General features: G+C 42.1%; 1 protein-coding gene across 1 annotated transcript in view; it reads right to left on the minus strand.

The window, feature by feature from the left end:
- The window catches only part of vipr2 (vasoactive intestinal peptide receptor 2), a 45,570-nt gene that overhangs the window by 14,273 nt on the left and 11,153 nt on the right, over window positions 1–20,144 (minus strand). Inside the window, 2 exon segments of the mRNA NM_001127144.1 lie at window positions 12,294–12,388; window positions 15,124–15,231. Coding sequence (NP_001120616.1) covers window positions 12,294–12,388; window positions 15,124–15,231 — 203 coding nt within the window.

A 20,144-nucleotide genomic window follows, 5' to 3' on the forward strand; every position in this document is an offset into this window, starting at 1 on the left:
TAATGGTTACATGATTCCCTTTTCTCGGTAATAATAAAACAGTACCTGTACTTGATCCCAACTTAGATATAATTACCCCTTATTGGGGGCAGAACAGCCCTATTGGGTTTATTTAATGGTTAAATGATTCCCTTTTCTCTGTAATAAAACAGTACCTGTACTTGATCCCAACTAAGATATAATTACCCCTTATTGGGGGCAGAACAGCCCTATTGGGTTTATTTAATGGTTAAATGATTCCCTTTTCTCTGTAATAAAACAGTACCTGTACTTGATCCCAACTAAGATAAAATTACCCCTTATTGGGGGCAGAACTGCCCTATTGGGTTTATTTAATGGTTAAATGATTCCCTTTTCTCTGTAATAATAAAACAGTACCTGTACTTGATCCCAACTAAGATATAATTACCCCTTATTGGGACAGAACAGCCCTATTGGGTTTATTTAATGGTTAAATGATTCCCTTTTCTCTGTAATGATAAAACAGTACCTGTACTTGATCCCAACTAAGATATAATTAATCCTTATTGGTGGCAAAACAATCCTATTGGGTTAATATTTAAACGATTTTTTAGTAAAGTATCTTAAAGTATACCCCAGGTTCCAAGCATTCTGGATAACAGGTCCCATACATGTATATATTCAGCTCTCAAAGAATATGATTGTGGAGGATACAACAGACCAAGTAGGGGAGTCATTTAAGATTTTGTAAGTACTTTCAAAACATATATTTTCATAATGAAGATGATTATGAAGTTTACATGCAGGAAACCTCTTCTTAACCACTGCAATGTAACGTATCTTATTAAATTGGGCTACATGAAGCACTACCCAATGGCAGGGTACAGAATTGACTCCATAATGCACAAGCAGTGATGTCATAACCAATGATCAATGTGATGCAACTCCTCCTATCTTGCCTTGGTACAACATGGTCACCGAATCAGAAATATGTGTACTGGCAAATTACTGGGGTCACTGTAGCCATACAATTATCATGATCAACAATATCTGAAAAGTCTAAGCACCTTCATCGGCCAGAGAAACATAAAGCAACTTGTCTTTCTGATCCTACTAATGAATATGACCAATTGCTTCAAGCAGGCGTGTGTGCACACAACTACACCACCCATTTCATATATATATAATCAGGTATATTGCTCCATTGGTTCTTAATACAGCAAGGGAAACTTGGCTGAGCTTATTAGTCTCTTATTTAGCAACGTATGGGGTAATGTAGTAAAAGGGACTAACTTTGTATACTAACTAGTAACCCATATCAACAAATCAAATGATTATTATTAAGTATCTGACCATTACACACCATTGGATAGCTTCTTATTGGTTACTATAGGTTACTAGACCTGTAGCCAATTAGCACCTTTTAGTACATTACCCTGTTCGGAAACTCTTCACAGAAATAATACAGATCTGCAGTTCAGCAAATGACAGATGGCAACAATAACACATACACAATAAATGGTGTAAACTTGGCCACCATTTAGTAACCCTTAGCAACCAATCAGGTAATTGTTTTTAAACAGCTCATTAATACATTCTACCTGCCCATTGGTTGCTATGGGTTACTAGACTTGTAGAAAATCTCCACCTCTGATTACATTAAACCCTTATTATCTCTACTGCCTAATCCATGGCCATTCGGCTGTTGTAGATGTGCAATTCCCAACACCCACTGACAGCCAGAAGCTGATGGGATGATAGGTTGAGTCTTATATATAATTAATTTGGCCCCTCCATAAAAGCTGTTTTGCCATTGGGGCCCCACCAACCTAAAGACAGACCTGGCTGCATGGATAGAAGGGAATGGATGAGCTTAGTCAGATTGGATTGCAGAATTAGTTCTGGGAAATTATTTTATTCAGAGAACAATGTGTAAAACAATGTGAGCAGCCATCAACACCAATATGGTTTCCATCCGGGACTGGCCGGCACCGCTGATAATATAGTGATTGGCAATTGTGCCAAGAATAAAGTGCCCAGTGATTGCTCTTGCAGAGCTTTTCATAACAAGGGGCTATAAACAGTGCTAGCAATCAATAAAGCCAGACTAGTGGAAAGGCTTATATTAATTGAAAATGTAACAGCATCAATAGAACTGCTTCCCCGGTGCTGCGAATACATACAGTAGGCTTGCCATTGAAAGGACTACCCGTTCATAAATTAATAGGCTGAGTTAAATCAATATTGTTAGAGGTTAATGAGCGAGTCATTTCATGCTATAGAATGTTCCCTTCCCACTGATAAAGGAACTGCAACCGTACAATTAAAAAGCCATTATACCTTATAATACAGTCTGTCGGACACATGAAATAGTTCTTGTATAGTTTTGTTGTACTTTTTCCACCCCCTGGCTTCTATAAAGTTGCTTCTGGCTCTCAAGCTTCCCTATTAATACCCATAGTCCCCCTTTTGTTACATTTCTTTAGTTCCATAATATTCACAGAGAACCTTCAGCTTCAATACTGAGTGAACAAAAAGCCTAAAAAGACTATAATGCAGGACATTCTAGGGACCCACCAAGAAAACTGACCTCTATTACTATATGGCAAACCCCTTCACCCACTGCCACCAGCCACATTACCCCTCCACCACTGCACACACCAGCCAATTAACCAGTAGAACAGTGGTTCTCAACCTTCCTAATGCCGCGACCCTTCAATACAGTTGCTCATGTTGTGGTGACCCCCAACCATAAAATTATTCCTAAGACCATCGGAAATATGTGTTTTCCGATGGTCTTAGGCGACCCCTGTGAAAGGCTTGCTCGACCCCCAAAGGGGTCCCGACCCACAGGTTGAGAACCGCTGCTGTAGAACCATGGGCCAAATCGACAGGTGACAGTTAGTGGTTGGGCAGCAGGACAAATCTGCACTGGGGACTGGTTGCATTTTTTACTGGTACCCCAGTGGGCCAGTCTGACCATGCTTGGCATGACAGTTTATTATAGTTCAGTGCTACTGTCATTGCATAATCTGGAATATTTTTAGGGCCACCATGAAGAGCCAAAAGGAAGGCCTCTTTTTGTATGAGATCTGCTGGCCACCCATGGCACGGGCATTGGATCTGCTAGCAGGCCTGGAACCTCCCCTGATATGGGGGCTTTGTAAAAGCAGGACATTTTGAGGTCATTGTCAATTATTCCTCAGTAGCACAGGAATGAATATTCAATACCAAGAGCTGTGAATCCTGAGCTAAATTACTCTTCGTTTGATCAACGATTAGGACAGAATATGCTGATAACCAGTAATGCTTTTTTCCGCTAACATTATACCCAGCTCCCTGCTGTGTTTAATAAGATGGCAACAGGCATTTTCCACCAATGGTCATGTGCAAACAGAGATATACAAAATACACACAATTGGCTGTTTAAACAAAGAGCTAATTTCACAAATCAAACACACTTGAATCATTACTGGATTCATTGCCAAGTACTAAAAATATAACCAAGGCCCTATAAAATGACCATGTTGAATGAGCGAGCAGTGTACGGCAGAGATAGGAGACATAATAACAACCCTCAGTGTGTTGAGCATGAAATATCGGCTATTTGGCTGCTCGGTAACCATGGGGTACATTGAGTAAAACGCGTGTCTGTCAGTACCCCAATGCTGATGCAGCTGCAAAGGAGTTTCCTTACTTACTTGTCCACAGACATCTATTATAAAGGGGCTAACTGGTCAAGAGACTTGAAGGACTAAGAATTTTGGGGCATCAATATCTTTATATTCTTGTCTTCCCTTGTTACAGCTTATGAATGGTGGAACCCTCAGTCCCCTGCTTGTGTTTTAGCCAATACAGGGCAACCACTGAGCCAAGATATGGTATTAGATATTAGTTAAACCCCCCAAAGGAGATTTTTTTTTCTTTTTCAAGGATGCTAGTCAGTTTGTCTTCTTGTCCCCCAAGTAAATGTGTTGGTCTTGGTTTTTATGCTGGATTGGACCAACTTCAAATTGGTAATATGATTTTCTTGCTCCTTTTTTCTTGGATGGCATTAAAAATCATAAGCAGTTTGTGTCGTTGAAGTAGACCTATCACTATTAAATTGAGTGGCAGCTGAGCTGTCTGATTTTGATGGATCAGAGGAAATTTAAGAAAAACAAATTGACAAGTAAGCACAAAATGCTGGTGTCAGTGGCTGGGTTTTAGTTACATGAAAAGATACTAATCTGGCATATTCCCAGGTACAGGGTAATGGCTATTGTCCAGCCTTTAGAGGCTTCTTGGTTTAATGCTGCATTACAGGGGTCTGTGGAGCCCTTGGGCCATAAATATCTCATAAAGGACCACATATGGCCTCCAGTTGGACAGATACACGGTTCAGGGTACTATGTTATATATATGTGATGGAAACTTGCAACACTAATGGCGGAACGATCGCCCATTTACAATATTTTAATTGCAAATGCACAAGGGATTTCTATTTAGTTGTCAAATATTAATAGCTTTGCCTTAAATATAACTTGTAGCACAGAAACCCTACTGGCTTCTTTCTAGGATGACTGAAAACCAAGCGGATCTTGCTTTCAAATTCTCCTATAATCGCCTCTCATTTTTACAGATCCCCCAATATTTATGCAGCAATAGGCATCATTAGACCCTCGGCTGTGCTTCAGACTTTATGTGGCCTTTAATATTAATGAACTCAAATACATATCACTGCAGCGCATTAACAGGATTAAGCAGCCTTTGCATCAATACTGCCAGCCCCTTGGATAATTTCTGGGACAAATCACCTTGTAATTAGTGTGAGATCTCTCTATACAGCACTAATCTGCTGGCAGAAACCTGCTCGAGTAATTAAACGTCCCTAATCTGTATCCTGCTGTTCCAGCCGGGCTTGGTTTTCCCTCTGAAAATGTTTTAATTTGTAATTTCTGCTGTCATTTCACTTAACTGTATGTGTTTAATGTATGTATGTATGTATGTATATCTTTATTTATAAAGTGCTACTTATGTACGCAGCTCTGTACAATAGAATACATTAATACAAACAGGGGGTTATTAATAATAATAGATAAATACAGAGTATAACAATAAATACAAATAAATACAAGGTACAGTTGCAATAAGATAAGAGTCAAAGACACAAGAGGATGGTCCCTGCCCCGTAGAGCTTACAATCTATATGGGAGGGTAATAGAAATGTAACATTTAGAAAATGATGCAGTAAGTGTTACACAATGGTTTATATAGAGGACATCAATACTGATGGCAGAGGGTGGGAATGAAAATGTATATTAAGAAAATGGAAGTGGACCCCTGTTTGACTTGCACCAGGGATGGAGCTAGAGGAGTAGGGTGGATGTTGATAATTCAATATAAGGGGAGCTAAAATGTATATACATCGGGGGTACTTAAACAAGATTTCAGTATTAGCGCAACTTTTGGAATGTTTGGATCTGAAGACTCTTTCCAGATCACCAGAATCACACAGCCTATAATAAATATTACATGGTAAACTCATATTTTGAAATGACACCTTTCCAAGGTGAAGATCCTGGTCAGCTTCTCCCTTTTATACCATAGTAGAACAATGACCTCTCCTGGTCAGTTAGGAACTGCCTGAGGCATACTGTTAAGGTGGCCACACACGTGGCGATCTGTGATCTTTCGTGCGACCATCGGTCGCACAAAAGATCATCAGACCCACCACTAACCTTCAGGGCTGAAACGGCAGATAATTAGGTAGAAACAATAGGATTTCTACCTCCTTCTGCCGATTCAGCCCTGACGGCAGATTTTGCTCAGGCGCCTTCTATGGCGCCCGATCAAAATCTTTAGACCTGGCCGATCAGCGAGTCGACCGATATCAGCAGCTTCCTGCGATACTGGTCAACTCGCCGACTTGCCATACACGCACTGAATATCGTACGAAACGAGGTTTCGTACGATATTATCGGTGCGTGTATGGCCAGCTTTAAACAGGGTTGGCAACTGCTCTTTTTAATGGACTGCCTGCAAACATGAAGGGTAACAACTTTATCAATCCCCTACATATATAAATATTTAGACCCAAATTAAAAATTAGACATGCTCCACATTTTGAAATACAGAATTTCATGGAAACGGAAAAAACTGCACTAACGTTATTGTGTGTATCTCCCTGGATACAAATATTACATTTAAAGTGTATGTCCAAAGTGTGTGTCTTCATGTTGCAATCACGGCTTCATTGCTTTAGGGAAAATGAATCTTACAGGGTAATTATTAATAAGATAACAGCTATATGAGTGTTTAGACATGAGTCTGTTGCCCCGTATGGAGGAAATATAAACTGATGTGTCCGTTTTTATCAAACAGGTGTAAATGATTTATCAGCTGCTCTCAAACCCCTTCGTGTCCTGTAGGCAAAATATTTGCTTTGTTGCTTGGTAATTCTAGGTTCCGTGACTGATATCTGTTTGATGGGGACCTGATGAGTGTTATTTATATACAGAAGTACTAAGCAAGAACATATTTTTTGCTGAATATCTTATTATTTAGGACCAGTATCCATCACATACTTGTATGAGGAATCTGAAGTTATCTGACAGTGTTCTGCAATAGTAAAAGTCAACCAAAGTTCCATGAACATCCTTAACACATGTGCTTATCATATACAGTTGGTGTACCCTTCCATCAGCAACTGAACCCTCCCTACCTGTTGGCTTACTCTATAATAGAATCTAGGTGAAACAAATGTTTTATATTGGTTTACAAGTAACAGTGCCAGGTATCTGTGTCCATAATTACCGGACCCCTACTGCATAATTCAATTAACTACCTGTTGCTCAATAGACTTTTGTATCTTACTACTGCAAGACCCAGCAGGGGACCTCTTATGATTACAGTATTATCACTGGAAGGATAGTTCTCCCCGACATAGGAAAGGTATCAAGTCCTTCAGCAAATGAACAACTACTCTGGTCACACCATCCTCGCCCAAGCTTTGGCTTCAGATTCATTCCCACCAAGAAGAACAAAGAATCATAAGTTATAATTAATCCTTATTGCCGGCAAAACAATCCTGTTTTGTTAACTCAACGTTTAAATGATTTTTTTAGTAGACTTAGGGGCTGAGTTACTAATCCACGAATCCGAATCCCGAATGGGAAAAAATCGAATTGGAAACGAACATTTTGCGTTTTTTTCGTCGCCGTCGCGACTTTTTCGTAGCCGTTACGACTTGCGCGAATTGTCGCGACTTTTTCGTAGCTGTCGCGAAAAAATCTGAAAGGTTTGCCCGCCGTTTACTAGCGCTCAATACGAAAAAGTCGCGACAATTCGCGCAAGTCGTAACGGCTACGAAAAAGTCGCGACAATTTACAAAAAAGTCGCGAGGGCGACGAAAAAATCGCAAAATACAGATCATTACGAAAAAAGCGCATTCGGACGCTTTCGATCCGTTCGTGGATTAGTAAATTGGCCCCTAAAGGTATGGAGGTCCAAACTACATAAAGACACCTTATACGGAAAACCCCAGGTCCTAAGCATTCTGGATAACAGGTCCCATACCTGTATATAACATGATGAAACTAAGAAGCTTGTTTAAATCTCTGAACATTTCTTTTATTGTTTTGTACAGACATCAATGATTGCATTGCCATCAAGTGAGCGCTACCTGTTCAGTAATGTTTTGTATTTTCTAACAGCTCCATGGTTCCATTATTAAAATGTCTGCACAGAAAATGTTACTTAGGGAATCAAAGAGGTTTCAGCAGGGATCTCTCAGAACCCACTTAACATTCTGATTTTTCATAACAAAAGCTCGCTGGATTCTTAACATAGAACCCGGTGACTCACTCTTTCCCTTTCTCCAGGCCGTATGCTCTTGCCTCCCTATTGCAGTCCTAGTTGCTAGAGGAGCTACATTGTTTAGGTGCAATTAGTGTAAGTAACAGCTCATAAGTACGTTTCCACTTTCATTCTTGAAAGGCTTTAATACACAAACATTAGAATAGATTTTTGTGCTGTAAACATAACATATAATTTGCATTTTTTGGTTAAATCTTTACATCTCAAGATTGAGTGGGAAAAAATATTTATCCATTAGTGCCACAGGTTATTTTTCTTAGCTACTATCATCTATGCCGTTCATCCATCCCAGTGCTGTTCAACTGGTGGCCCACGGGCTGCATGCAGCCCCCCTCTGTGTGGCCCCCATCTGTCTGGCTGCTGAGACGGCTTGCTTTTGGTATCAGTACTGTGATTACTGTATTGTTCACATCTCAGATTCAGGCTGTAAGCCCTTGTATTGTTTACACCTGTAAGCCCCTCCATTGTTCACACCTCAGATCTATACTGCCTGTGTGTGCCATACTCTGCCTGCCCTATGCTGTCTGTATGTACTGTACTCTGCCTGCCCTATACTGCCTGTGTGTGCCATACTCTGTCTGCCCTATGCTGCTTGTGTGTGCCATACTCTGCCTGCCCTATGCTGCCTATGTGTGCTATACTCTGCCTGCCCTACACTGCCTGTGTGTGCCATACTCTGCCTGCCCTATGCTGCTTGTGTGTGCCATACTCTGCCTGCCCTATGCTGCCTTTGTGTGCCAAACTATGTCTGCCCTATGCTGTCTGTATGTGCTGTACTCTGCCTGCCCTATACTGCCTGTGTGTGCCATACTCTGTCTGCCCTATGCTGCTTGTGTGTGCCATACTCTGCCTGCCCTATGCTGCCTATGTGTGCCATACTCTGCCTGCCCTACACTGCCTGTGTGTGCCATACTCTGCCTGCCCTATGCTGCTTGTGTGTGCCATACTCTACCTGCCCTATGCTACCTGTGTGTGCCATAGTCTGCCTACTCTATGCTGCCTGTGTGTACGATACTCTGCTCTATGCTGCCTGTGGGAGGTGAATTTGGAAATAGTTATTATATGGTCCCTAAGGTGTATAAGTATGTGATGGGGGTTGGTGCGCTATCCACAGGGGAGGAGGAGCCATATGGATTTGAGGGTATGGCTAAATATGACTTGTGAGTATGGTCTTCAAAATGTTTGAGTTAATATGGGTGGGTTTAAAGTGGGTGTGGTGTAAAAAAGGTTGGACAGCACTGATCAATCCCATGGTTTGCCCAAAAATATAACTTCTTTTTTAGTCAGAAACATGGGGTTACATTATCTAGGAGTAACACCATGTTTCCCCTCCCCACAACTTTGGCTTCTATCCTCTACATACCACCCCCCCCCCCCCGACCCATGCCTCAACAGTTACATTTAGACTGGGTAAGCACTAGTCTTCGGCTGAAGAAATGGGTATTTCGAGGGTACTTGTCAGACAGATCAAAGCTTGGGTGGCAGTTAGAAGAATTAATTGTGCCCACAGATAGGACCACAGCAACCTTGAAACTTAAACCCATTCATCCGCTACTTTGAAGAAAGCATTTTATTACTTTGAGCTTTGATGATGGTTGGAAAGTTATTCTAGGATCCAAAACTGCCGTGCAACTGCCACATACAGAATGCTCCTTCCGTCATATTTATTTTTAGCATTCATGTATTTGTCCTACATTCAATTAGTGTAATGCAGCCTAAGCCTCTCAATGTGGTAAGTGTAATGGTTAATTCCTTTATATCCCTTGGCCTAGGCAGATACCATGTGTGAATAATTGCAATACCTATCTGCACAATTAGAAAATGGAACATTCTATATAGACAGTATAGCGGATAGATATATCATTGTCATGGCAGGGGCTGTGCTGGGTGTAACTGCACTGAATATTGTACTTGCCCCGACAGAATTCAATGCATGGGATTCCGGGTTTCTGGGTTTCCGAGTAAATAGTTTTCAAAATAAACCCAATAGGATAGTTTTGGCTCCAATATGGATTCATGCAGCTTAGTAAGGATAAAAAACAAGGTTCTGTTTATTATTACAGAGAAAAAGAATTATTTAGGAATTATTTGCTTAAAATGGACCCAATAGGAGATGGTTGTCCCCTAATTTGGAGCCTTCTGGATCCAAACATCTAACACTCCTATGATGTCAGCAAACAACCAACCAATGGCAGCAAGTCAGGGTCGGACTGGGCATGGAAAAAACCCGGTGGGCCCTCCCCTGACGCATTGAAAGTAAGTTTTATTTACGCACACTCAGGGGAGGACGTTGGGTGGGTGGCTGGGTCCCCTGCAGTTGTTTAGGGGGGCATGGCAGGGGCACCTTGGGGGTGTGGGGCCCTTTGGGTGGTAGCCCCAGTGGTCCTGCACCCCCCCCCCAGTCCCCCCAGATATTTTCCTGCTGTATGCCGAACTGCAGCCTTTGCCATTGACTTCTACATGAACTTGGCAAGTTTATTCTGGTGAATTGTCGAATTCGGATTTTTAGCTGTTTAGACGCATAGTAAATCTCGGAAAACTTTTTACCCCACAATTTTTTTTTCAAAAAACCCGAATCAAGTTTAAAATAGAAAATCGATGGTTAGTAAATGAGCCCCTTAAAGTCTAGACAACTGAATGCAACAAATTGAATTCAATATTCAAGCTTAGTGGAAGCTTTGGGAGTCCAAAGATTATGGATTTAAGGCATCTCTTGTCAGGGTCGGACTGGGCCGCCGGGACACCGAGACAAAACCCAGTGGACCCTGGCAGCCCAGACCCAATCCATGTTGCTGCTTCCCATGGCCGCAGATATCCTCCCTAATGTGTTTCATTTACGCATGCTCAGTTGAGGATGTCAGGTGGGTGACTGGGGCCCCTGCAGAGGGTTAGGGGGGCCCTGTGGGGGGTGCGGGATGCAGCTGCTGGGGGCACCTTGGGGGTGTGGGGCCCCAGGGGTGGCAGCCCCAGTGGGCCCTGCACCCCCCAGTCCGAGCCTGTCTCTTGTTAGAATATATACATGGATAAACATAAAGAAAAAAAGAAAAGAAAATGTGAAAAAGCAACTGAATGTGCCGTGTTAGGTATTCAAAAAGCTTTGTTCTTTCTAAAAAATCAATGGCCTGAACAGGAGAAATAGCCAACCATACAGTGATATTTTACATTTATAGACCACTTATAGCGAATCAGCCAATTTGAAGCGCTCTGTCCTTATTATCACCTCTCACAGCCTTTCATCCATTCCTCTTTTTTGATAATTTGCCTCAAAGAATTTTCTAGTTTTTAGCCCTAAAGCACCTCACTTTGTTCCATTTATTCCTTCAGAACATTTCCAGTAAAAAGCAATTTCTAGCCTCCTTGCCAACACTCCTCCTTGACATTACATTGGGAGCCATATATAAAGACATTAGCTAACGCTAGCAATTGCCCATCCTGAAAATCCTTTGCATTTCTAGGATTTTATGAAATCATTTTCCCTTCATGTGTGTGCTTTCATTTCTATCTATGTGCCATAGACGTCTCTAGACAAAAGCCTGAACTGAATATTGGAGCAATACAAAGAATCCCATGCAGTTGTTTTATTGTTACGAAGACACAGGCATGCATAGTGATGTGAAGCGCATAACCCATAGAAACCAAAGGGATAATAAGCACGGTGGTAAATCAAAATCTTTTCATGGATGAGAAGGAAAGATGGAGGCACAATTCTACCAAAGCTCTTAGTAGACTGCTCCTAAATTTTGCAGAAACTAAACCTGGGAGCTAGTACCAAAACAACTGCAACAAACACAGCACTCCCAGGATTTAAAGGAGACATATCATGTAAAAATGAAGAATGTTCCAGTGAATTATACTCCTCTAAATATAGAAGGATTGTGATTTAAAAAGTTGTGTCCCGCCCATCTGTTCCACTTCCTGCTGGCTGAATTCTCTGGATGTGCAGCGGGGCCGGCGGCTCTCAGTACCCTGCACTGTAGGATAGGAACCAATCAACAGCTAGGCTGACCTGATAGGGAACTGAAGCCTGTCTTTGCTTGTGTGACTGCAGGGCTGTGATTGGCTCTCCCCTCCTACTGTGCTTCTGGCAGGGACTGTTAGGACACACCCACCCCTCATTTGAAACACTGACAGAGACCTGAGAGGATCTATAGGGAGCTCCAATAAAGGGGCCATTTTTACAGAGAGGATTCATTTTTAGAGCAAAGTGAAACCAGCACCGTATATTATTCATAATTGCCTACAGAGTAAAGCTTTTTTTCCATTTATCCAATATGTCTCCTTTAAAGAATTGTGAGCAATATGTTAATGCAAATATAGAAAGGTTTATTACTCAAGTATATATGTGTGTGTGTACAATGTACAAAATTTTCAGAAAACACAGGTTTGGGAAATCTTTCATTATATATATATATAATATTTCATTATACACTCAGATAGCCACCATTATACATCAGCCATTCCCAACAGGACCCTACCTTCATCGGTTCACTATCATTGTAGCCACAGGCTTCAACAATGTCAGGGTATATATCCGTCCAGCCAGTTCTTTTGCATGTTCTGGTTATATTTCCTGGGGAAATAATTTAGAATTAATTGTGTGGGATGTGATTTTATTTTCTTAACATAGCTAGGGAGCAACTGAGCTCTCTACACTACAAAAAAAGTTAAATATTGAGCTGAAAACCTGTTGTTGGGCTGAACAGAGAGATACAGAAATAAACAATATGAATTCAATATAATTGAAGCTATATAATGGATCTGTTTTTGGTTGCCGGGGTCTGTGACCCAGACAAGTTTCAGACTGAAAAGAAGTAGGTAAGGTTTCACTGGGGTGTGCCCTCGTCAATTGATACACTGCTTAGAATAGGGCCATGTACAGCATACTATAAGGCTAATTTAAGACTTAATAAAGCACCATTTCCTTAACCCACTATGTAGCATTTTTTTTACCCCGAATTCTAGCATAATTGCAGCAAGCTGAGACACAGTTGCAGTCAATAAGTTTATTGAAAGGTTACTTCCCCTTTAAGTGATCCTGGCTATTGATACAGGTATGGGATCCATTATCCGGAAACCCGATATCCAGAAAGCTCCGAATTACGGAAAGCCTGTCTCCCATAGACTCCATTTTAATCAAATAATTCAGATTTTTAAAATTGATTTTCTTTTTCTCTGTAAAAATAATTAATCCTTATTGGATGCAAAATAATCCTATTGGGTTTAATTTATGTTTTATTAATTTTTCAGTAGACTTAAGGTATGAAGATCCAAATTACAGACCCTTACGGGACCCTTGGTCCCGAGCATTCTGTATAACGGGTCCTATACCAGTACTACACTTAGGAGATCAACAAGTCCTCTAATACCGTTTATGGGGGCCAGTTGGGAGGGACTCTCCAGAATATGAACAAATAGAAAATGCTGTTTTGCATTACCATTGGCATACCTCATACCTAATACATTATTAGAACAAATGTTTAGTTTAACAGGGGGAAATTGTACATATAAACATTGATCTCATCTTCATCATCTACAATAGAGCATTTAATCCTTTCTGCCCATTACTTAATCAGATCAAGCACTCGATTGTACAACCTGGCCAAAATAAACGGTACCTTTCCAGCCACGTGCAAGTAATGCCAATGTATCAGTCCCTAACTGGAGTTTTAACTACTGGAGCAATTCCAGTTCTACTTCTTTCTTTCTAATGGGAAAAGTCTGCTCTTGCAATTAGTTGCCTTGATTTAGTCACCAAAGAATGTCCGGCACATTGTACCTCCCAGAGCACCATGGCAGTTGGCTGGCACACTCATAGCAGTGTATGTTGATAACTAATGAAACTGTAGGACTTGCCAGGCTTTAGGTTGGCATGTTTAAAGGGCCACAATACACTACAATTATTCTTCAGAATTGTGCTTATAACAGAGGGATACACACGCTGGTAGAAATGTACTAAGAAGTTCTTAGAAGTTCTGTTACCTATTTACAACCCAGTCTGGTCTGACCCCCAGTGATACCACATACAGCCTGGGCTTCTTCTTAGGGTATTATAATAAAATAGGAGAACTATAGGAAGCTATAGGGTTAATTATGGTCAGGCTGAGAGACAATACAGGTATGGGAACTCTTATCCAGAATCCTTGGGACCTGGGGTTTTCTGGATAAGGGGTCTTTATGTTATTTGAATCTTACATAATATATGTCTACTAAAAAAATGTAAACATTAATTAAACTCTATAAGACTGTTTTGTCTCCAATACGGATTAATTATATCTTAGTTAGGGTTTAAGGGATTCTGTCATTTTTATGCTGCACTTTTTATTTCTAAATTACACTGTTCACATTGCAAATAATTCATTCTACTATTTAAAATTTTATTTTTGAACCACCAACCAATTTTTAGCTGTAATATTGGTGTGTAGGCGCCATCTCAGTGCATTGTGCCTGAGTCTGAGCTTTCAGAAGGAGCCAGCGCTACACATTAGAACTGCTTTCAGCTAACCTATTGTTTCTCCTACTCCCATGTAACTGGAGGAGTCCCAAGCCGGACTTGGATTTCTTACTATTGAGTGCTATTCTGATACCTACTGGGAGCTGCTATCTTGCTCCCTTCCCATTGTTCTGCTGATCGGCTGCTGGAAGGGGGGGATATCACTCCAACTTGCAACACAGCAGTAAAGTGTGACTGAAGTTTATCAGAGCACAGGTCACATGGCTCTGGCACCCTGGGAAATGAAGAATATGGCTAGCCCCATTTTTAAATATAAAAAGAATCTGTGTTTTTGAAAAACAGATTCCAATGCAGGATTCTGCTGGAGAAGCTCTATTAACTGATGGGTTTTGAAAAAAAAAACATGTTTTCCCATGACAGTGTTCCTTTAAGTACAAGGCACTGTTTTATTATTACAAAGATAAAAAAAATGTAAATTATTGGATGGAAATGGAGTCTATGGGAGATGACCTTCTCATATATTGGAGTTTTATGAATGACAGGTTCCTGGATAATGGATCCCATACCTGTAGCAACACTGGAAAGGCTGAAACTACAAAGCTGAGACATTCAGGGCTTTATAGGAGCTGTGCGAAATATGTTGGAGTTTATGAATAGCTGCTAGTAGTAATAATAATAATAATAATAACTGAGATAATCTTTGTGGAGAACTAATTTAATAGCACAGGTGCTGAATTGCAACCAGTTTGTTCTGATCAGTCTATTATGTGTTACAAAATGAAATAAAAGATCTAATTGGTTGCTATGTTAGTTTAACCCCCCCACGTATGTTGGCAGTAGGCTCAATACATTACCTTGCTTCCTCAAGATATGCCGCAGCGCAACCGGGCAGTTCTGCGTGACTTTTTCTCCATGCCGAGCTGTGTCCCAACATGTAATGTTATCCCAAATGCCGATGCACCCTATCAATAGTATAAAACAGGAATTATTAGCCATTCATTCTGGTGCGGGGGCATATACAGTCAATATGGCAGCAAACAGTAAAACACAAGCACATTGTGCAAGTTTTCCAGAGCAAAACAGGAATATGATGCAGTATCCCAGTTTGTGTGGCCCTAAAGCTGCTATTCTACTTGTATAACGGCTAAAGAGCAGCTGCAGGTCAGGTAACATAGATGTTGCTGTCTTCCTGTTGCACCACTGTCCCCATCTTGTTCTGCTGTCCTGCCTACAACTGTAATATGTGCAGGATCTAGGGTACTCACCCCTATGTACACCCCCAAAGACAGTTCTGTGCTATCCAAAGGAAAAGCAAAGACCTGAATGACTTTTACAGTACAGGTATAGGACCTGTTATCCAGAATGCTCGGGACCAAGGGTATTCTGGATAAGGGGTCTTTCTGTAATTTGGATCTCCATACCTTAAGTCTACTAAAAAATCAATAAAACATTGATTAAACCCAATAGGATTGATTTGCATCCAATAAGGATTAATTATACATTAAATAAACCCAATAGGGCTGTTCTGCCCCCAATAAGGGGTAATTATATCTTAGTTGGGATCAAGTACAGGTACTGTTTTATTATTACAGAGAAAAGGGAATCATTTAACCATTAAATAAACCCAATAGGACTGTTCTGCCCCCAATAAGGGGTAATTATATCTTAGTTGGGATCAAGTACAGGTACTGTTTTATTATTACAGAGAAAAGGGAATCATTTAACCATTAAATAAACCCAATAGGGCTGTTCTGCCCCCAATAAGGGGTAATTATATCTTAGTTGGGATCAAGTACAGGTACTGTTTTATTATTACAGAGAAAAGGGAATCATTTAACCATTAAATAAACCCAATAGGGCTGTTCTGCCCCCAATAAGGGGTAATTATATCTTAGTTGGGATCAAGTACAGGTACTGTTTTATTATTACAGAGAAAAAGGAAATCAGTTTTAAATTTCTGAATTATTTGATTAAAATGGAGTCTATGAGAGCCGGCCTTTCCGTAATTCAGAGCTTTCTGGATAACGGGTTTCCGGATAAGGGGTCCAATACCTGTATTAATAAAAATTTTTATAAAAATTAAATGTCTATTTCCATGTCTTTGTAGTGGGCATTACTGAATTCAATCTGACATGCATCTTTTGTACGCAAAGGAAATCAACGTCTCTTGCCTATAGGCTGGCCTGCATGGGTATGTCGATTGGTGCACCCAATAAGCCAATAGCAGAGGACAAAGGTAATTTACCAATTCCTCATATGCATGTGCTAGAGCATAAAAATCCAGCACACAATTCAGAACACAGTGCTGATGGGTGCAAGGCAGCCCTTTCCAATTTTAGACTGGGGTGTCCGGGCTCACTGCGGCCGCCACCTCAACACCCCAACAACACAGTTGCAGTGCAATCCGATCCCCCTGTCCCAGTCCTGGGCAGGCCAGGGTCCCCTAGGTTTTCTCCCAGTGCCCTTCTGGACCAGTCAAACCCTGGACAACAACAAGAGATCCTCTGCACTCACCCATTATCAATATATATATCAAGCTACTAAGCAATGCCCTCCCCTTTAAGCAAAACAGGGATTGTTTGTTAATATATTGCAATATATTCAAGCTGGCCAACTACGTCCCAGTCACCCCCGGTCTGGCCAGTCCTAAACTCACTCACCCCCGGTCTGGCCTGTCCTACACTCACTCACCCCCAGTCTGGCCTGTCCTACACTCACTCACCCCTGTTCTGGCCTGTCCTAAACTCACTCACCCCCGGTCTGGCCAGTCCTACACTCACTCACCCCCGGTCTGGCCTGTCCTACACTCACTCACCCCCGGTCTGGCCAGTCCTACACTCACTCACCCCTGTTCTGGCCTGTCCTAAACTCACTCACCCCCAGTCTGGCCAGTCCTACACTCACTCACCCCCGGTCTGGCCTGTCCTACACTCACTCACCCCCGGTCTGGCCTGTCCTACACTCACTCACCCCCGGTCTGGCCTGTCCTACACTCACTCACCCCCGGTCTGGCCAGTCCTACACTCACTCACCCCCGGTCTGGCCTGTCCTACACTCACTCACCCCCGGTCTGGCCAGTCCTACACTCACTCACCCCCGGTCTGGCCAGTCCTACACTCACTCACCCTCGGTCTGGCCTGTCCTACACTCACTCACCCCCGGTCTGGCCTGTCCTACACTCACTCACCCCCGGTCTGGCCTGTCCTACACTCACTCACCCCCGGTCTGGCCTGTCCTACACTCACTCACCCCCGGTCTGGCCAGTCCTACACTCACTCACCCCCGGTCTGGCCAGTCCTACACTCACTCACCCCCGGTCTGGCCTGTCCTACACTCACTCACCCCCGGTCTGGCCTGTCCTACACTCACTCACCCCCGGTCTGGCCAGTCCTACACTCACTCACCCCCGGTCTGGCCAGTCCTACACTCACTCACACATGAGGTGCATGTTAGGGGGCAGGTAGAAGAACAGGTCAGGGTTGCCAGTGTGCCACCCCCTGCCCGCTCTTGATCAGTACAGCACAATTGTTTGATACATCAAGGTTTCCCTATATTTGTACTCATTTCATGAGCCAATGTGTGATTGAAAAGGAAAAGTCCAACAACCACTGCGAGTGGCATAAATTTGTGGGTCCAGCCCCCTGCTCCCCCCCACCAGCAAAATTTCTGGACAATCAGGACATATCTGAATACATACCAGTTCTTTGTGCAGAATAACCTTTATCCAGGGTCGGACTGGGAGGTGAAGGGCCCACCGGGGCTCCCGCCCCGGGGGCCCTGCAGGTGCCCATGCCGCCCCCCCAGGGGCTCCCCTAGCCCCCCTCGCAGGGCCCCCCACCCGACGTCCTCCTCCGATCGTGTAAATTTAACGCATCAGGGGAGGAGCGGTCTGGCAGGGGGAGCGCCGGCAAGGGTCAGGTCTGTGCCACCGGGATTTTTCGCAGTGTCCTGGCGGCCCAGTCCAACCCTGCCTTTATCTATAAATTATACTGACAATTTGTAGAAAATAAACAAAATTCGGGCCCTGCTGAGGAGTACTGTATTTTGTCTGGCGACAAGTAATGCTGCCTACCCAGCAAGCAGGTTAATAAACAAATACTTTTGCTGTAAAGGTCAGTTAAAACAAATTCTGTTAGAAATTAGTGAAAGTTAGTGCCCCACCCGAGGTGCCCAGCAGTACTTTGTCAGCTCTATGTGTCTAAAATTGTCCCCATATCCCTCGTCACATACTGTTTTGCCCACCCTATCCCTGCTGCTGGACAAAGACAAAAAGAATATAATGACTGGCACTAGTGCTTATTGAATAAGCTCCTATGGCGGCTCAGTGCCCACTGATGGAGTTTGCCAACATCAGGAAGGTAAGGAGATACAAGGAACATATTTGGAAAATGGATCTTCACTTTCACAGGGATTCAGTACCATCAGGTTAGTTGTTCTTCAAAGGTAGATTTTATAATTTAATGGCATTTGTGTTTCCACTGACTTATAGGGTTGCAGAAGGTACAAACTTATTCCTCTGAATCCGGTTGCAACTTCGCAACCCTCGGCTGACAGTTTTATAACTTTTGTAGCTCAGAAATGATTCATTTGCTCCTTCTGTCACGCTGATTCCTGCCTCACGTCTGACATTTACAAAGAAAGGCACAGATTGCTCTGAAGCTCTGAACAGTTCAGCTATTATGTAACCTAGTCTGGCAGGCCAGAAGGGAAAGTCATATATATATATCTTGGAATGTTATATGAGTGTGCCATATTTTACATGGATGTGACATGCTACACAGATCTCTTTCTGTACTATGTATGAATAGGAGCAGGGTGTGCGGTACGTGACTAATGCAATTCATTAATTCAAATGAAGTACAAATGAGATAAAAATTCATTCTATAATCTTAATTAAAAACTATACATATGCACCCATTAAATCACCCATTAGTCACATTAGGATGCACAGATACAGATATGTATTGTATAAAGGCTTCCCACCTCCCATCCCCTATTTATCCCCTAAGGGCTGTAACTAGGGTGAATAATTCTCCCCTAGAATGTAAATCGCCGGTGTGATTTGCCGAAATCGGTGCCGCGTATGCCATCCCACCGGCCATTTACATTCTAGCCGATTCACATTTTTAAATAAGATTTCTGTAAAAATTTTTGGGGGTTTATTTAATGTTTCAATTATTTTTTGTAGACTTAAGGTATATATATATATATATATAATGGAATATAGCTGCCAGGAGACATTTCTTTCTATAATAACATTTTATCCCAGCATAAGACAGTGGATATAGTAGATATGTGGGGGGGGGGGGTGGAGGAAGATGAGTTTATGTGAAGTATTTTAAACACATTTTATTTCAGGAAAGATATAAATCCTATATATCCATGGTACGATACACGGTATAAATCATCCCTATCCAACTTCTTATCCTGCAGCTGTTGAAACCAGTACCAAAACAGTACAAATCCCTAATATAAGCAAATGTAGGATCCCCACAGCTGGAGGGCTGCCAGCCTGACATCTCTGATTTATAAACTTGTGTTTAAACGGAACCTTTTATTTTTCTGAAATCTCCTGTATTCTAGCACTAAAAACACCCCCACTGATATATACAGGCTGTTCATTTTGTTTTGAACTAGCTGCCTGCCATTCCAGTGGGAGTATTCTCAGGAAAGTTGCAGTGGGTGGAAACCAGGAGCCACAGGGGCCTAAACAAGATTTCCTACCAAATAAAGCCCCTGTAAGCTGATAGTGAGCATAGAGGCCCCTAATAGCCAATCACAGCCCTTATTTGGCTCCTCCATGAACTTTTATGGTGCTTGTGTTGCTCTCCAAGACTTTTTACATTTGACTGTGGTTCACGAGTAAGAAAGGTTG

This window comes from Xenopus tropicalis, chromosome 6, assembly GCF_000004195.4.
Source record: "Xenopus tropicalis strain Nigerian chromosome 6, UCB_Xtro_10.0, whole genome shotgun sequence".
In the NCBI taxonomy this organism is placed as follows: domain Eukaryota; kingdom Metazoa; phylum Chordata; class Amphibia; order Anura; family Pipidae; genus Xenopus; species Xenopus tropicalis.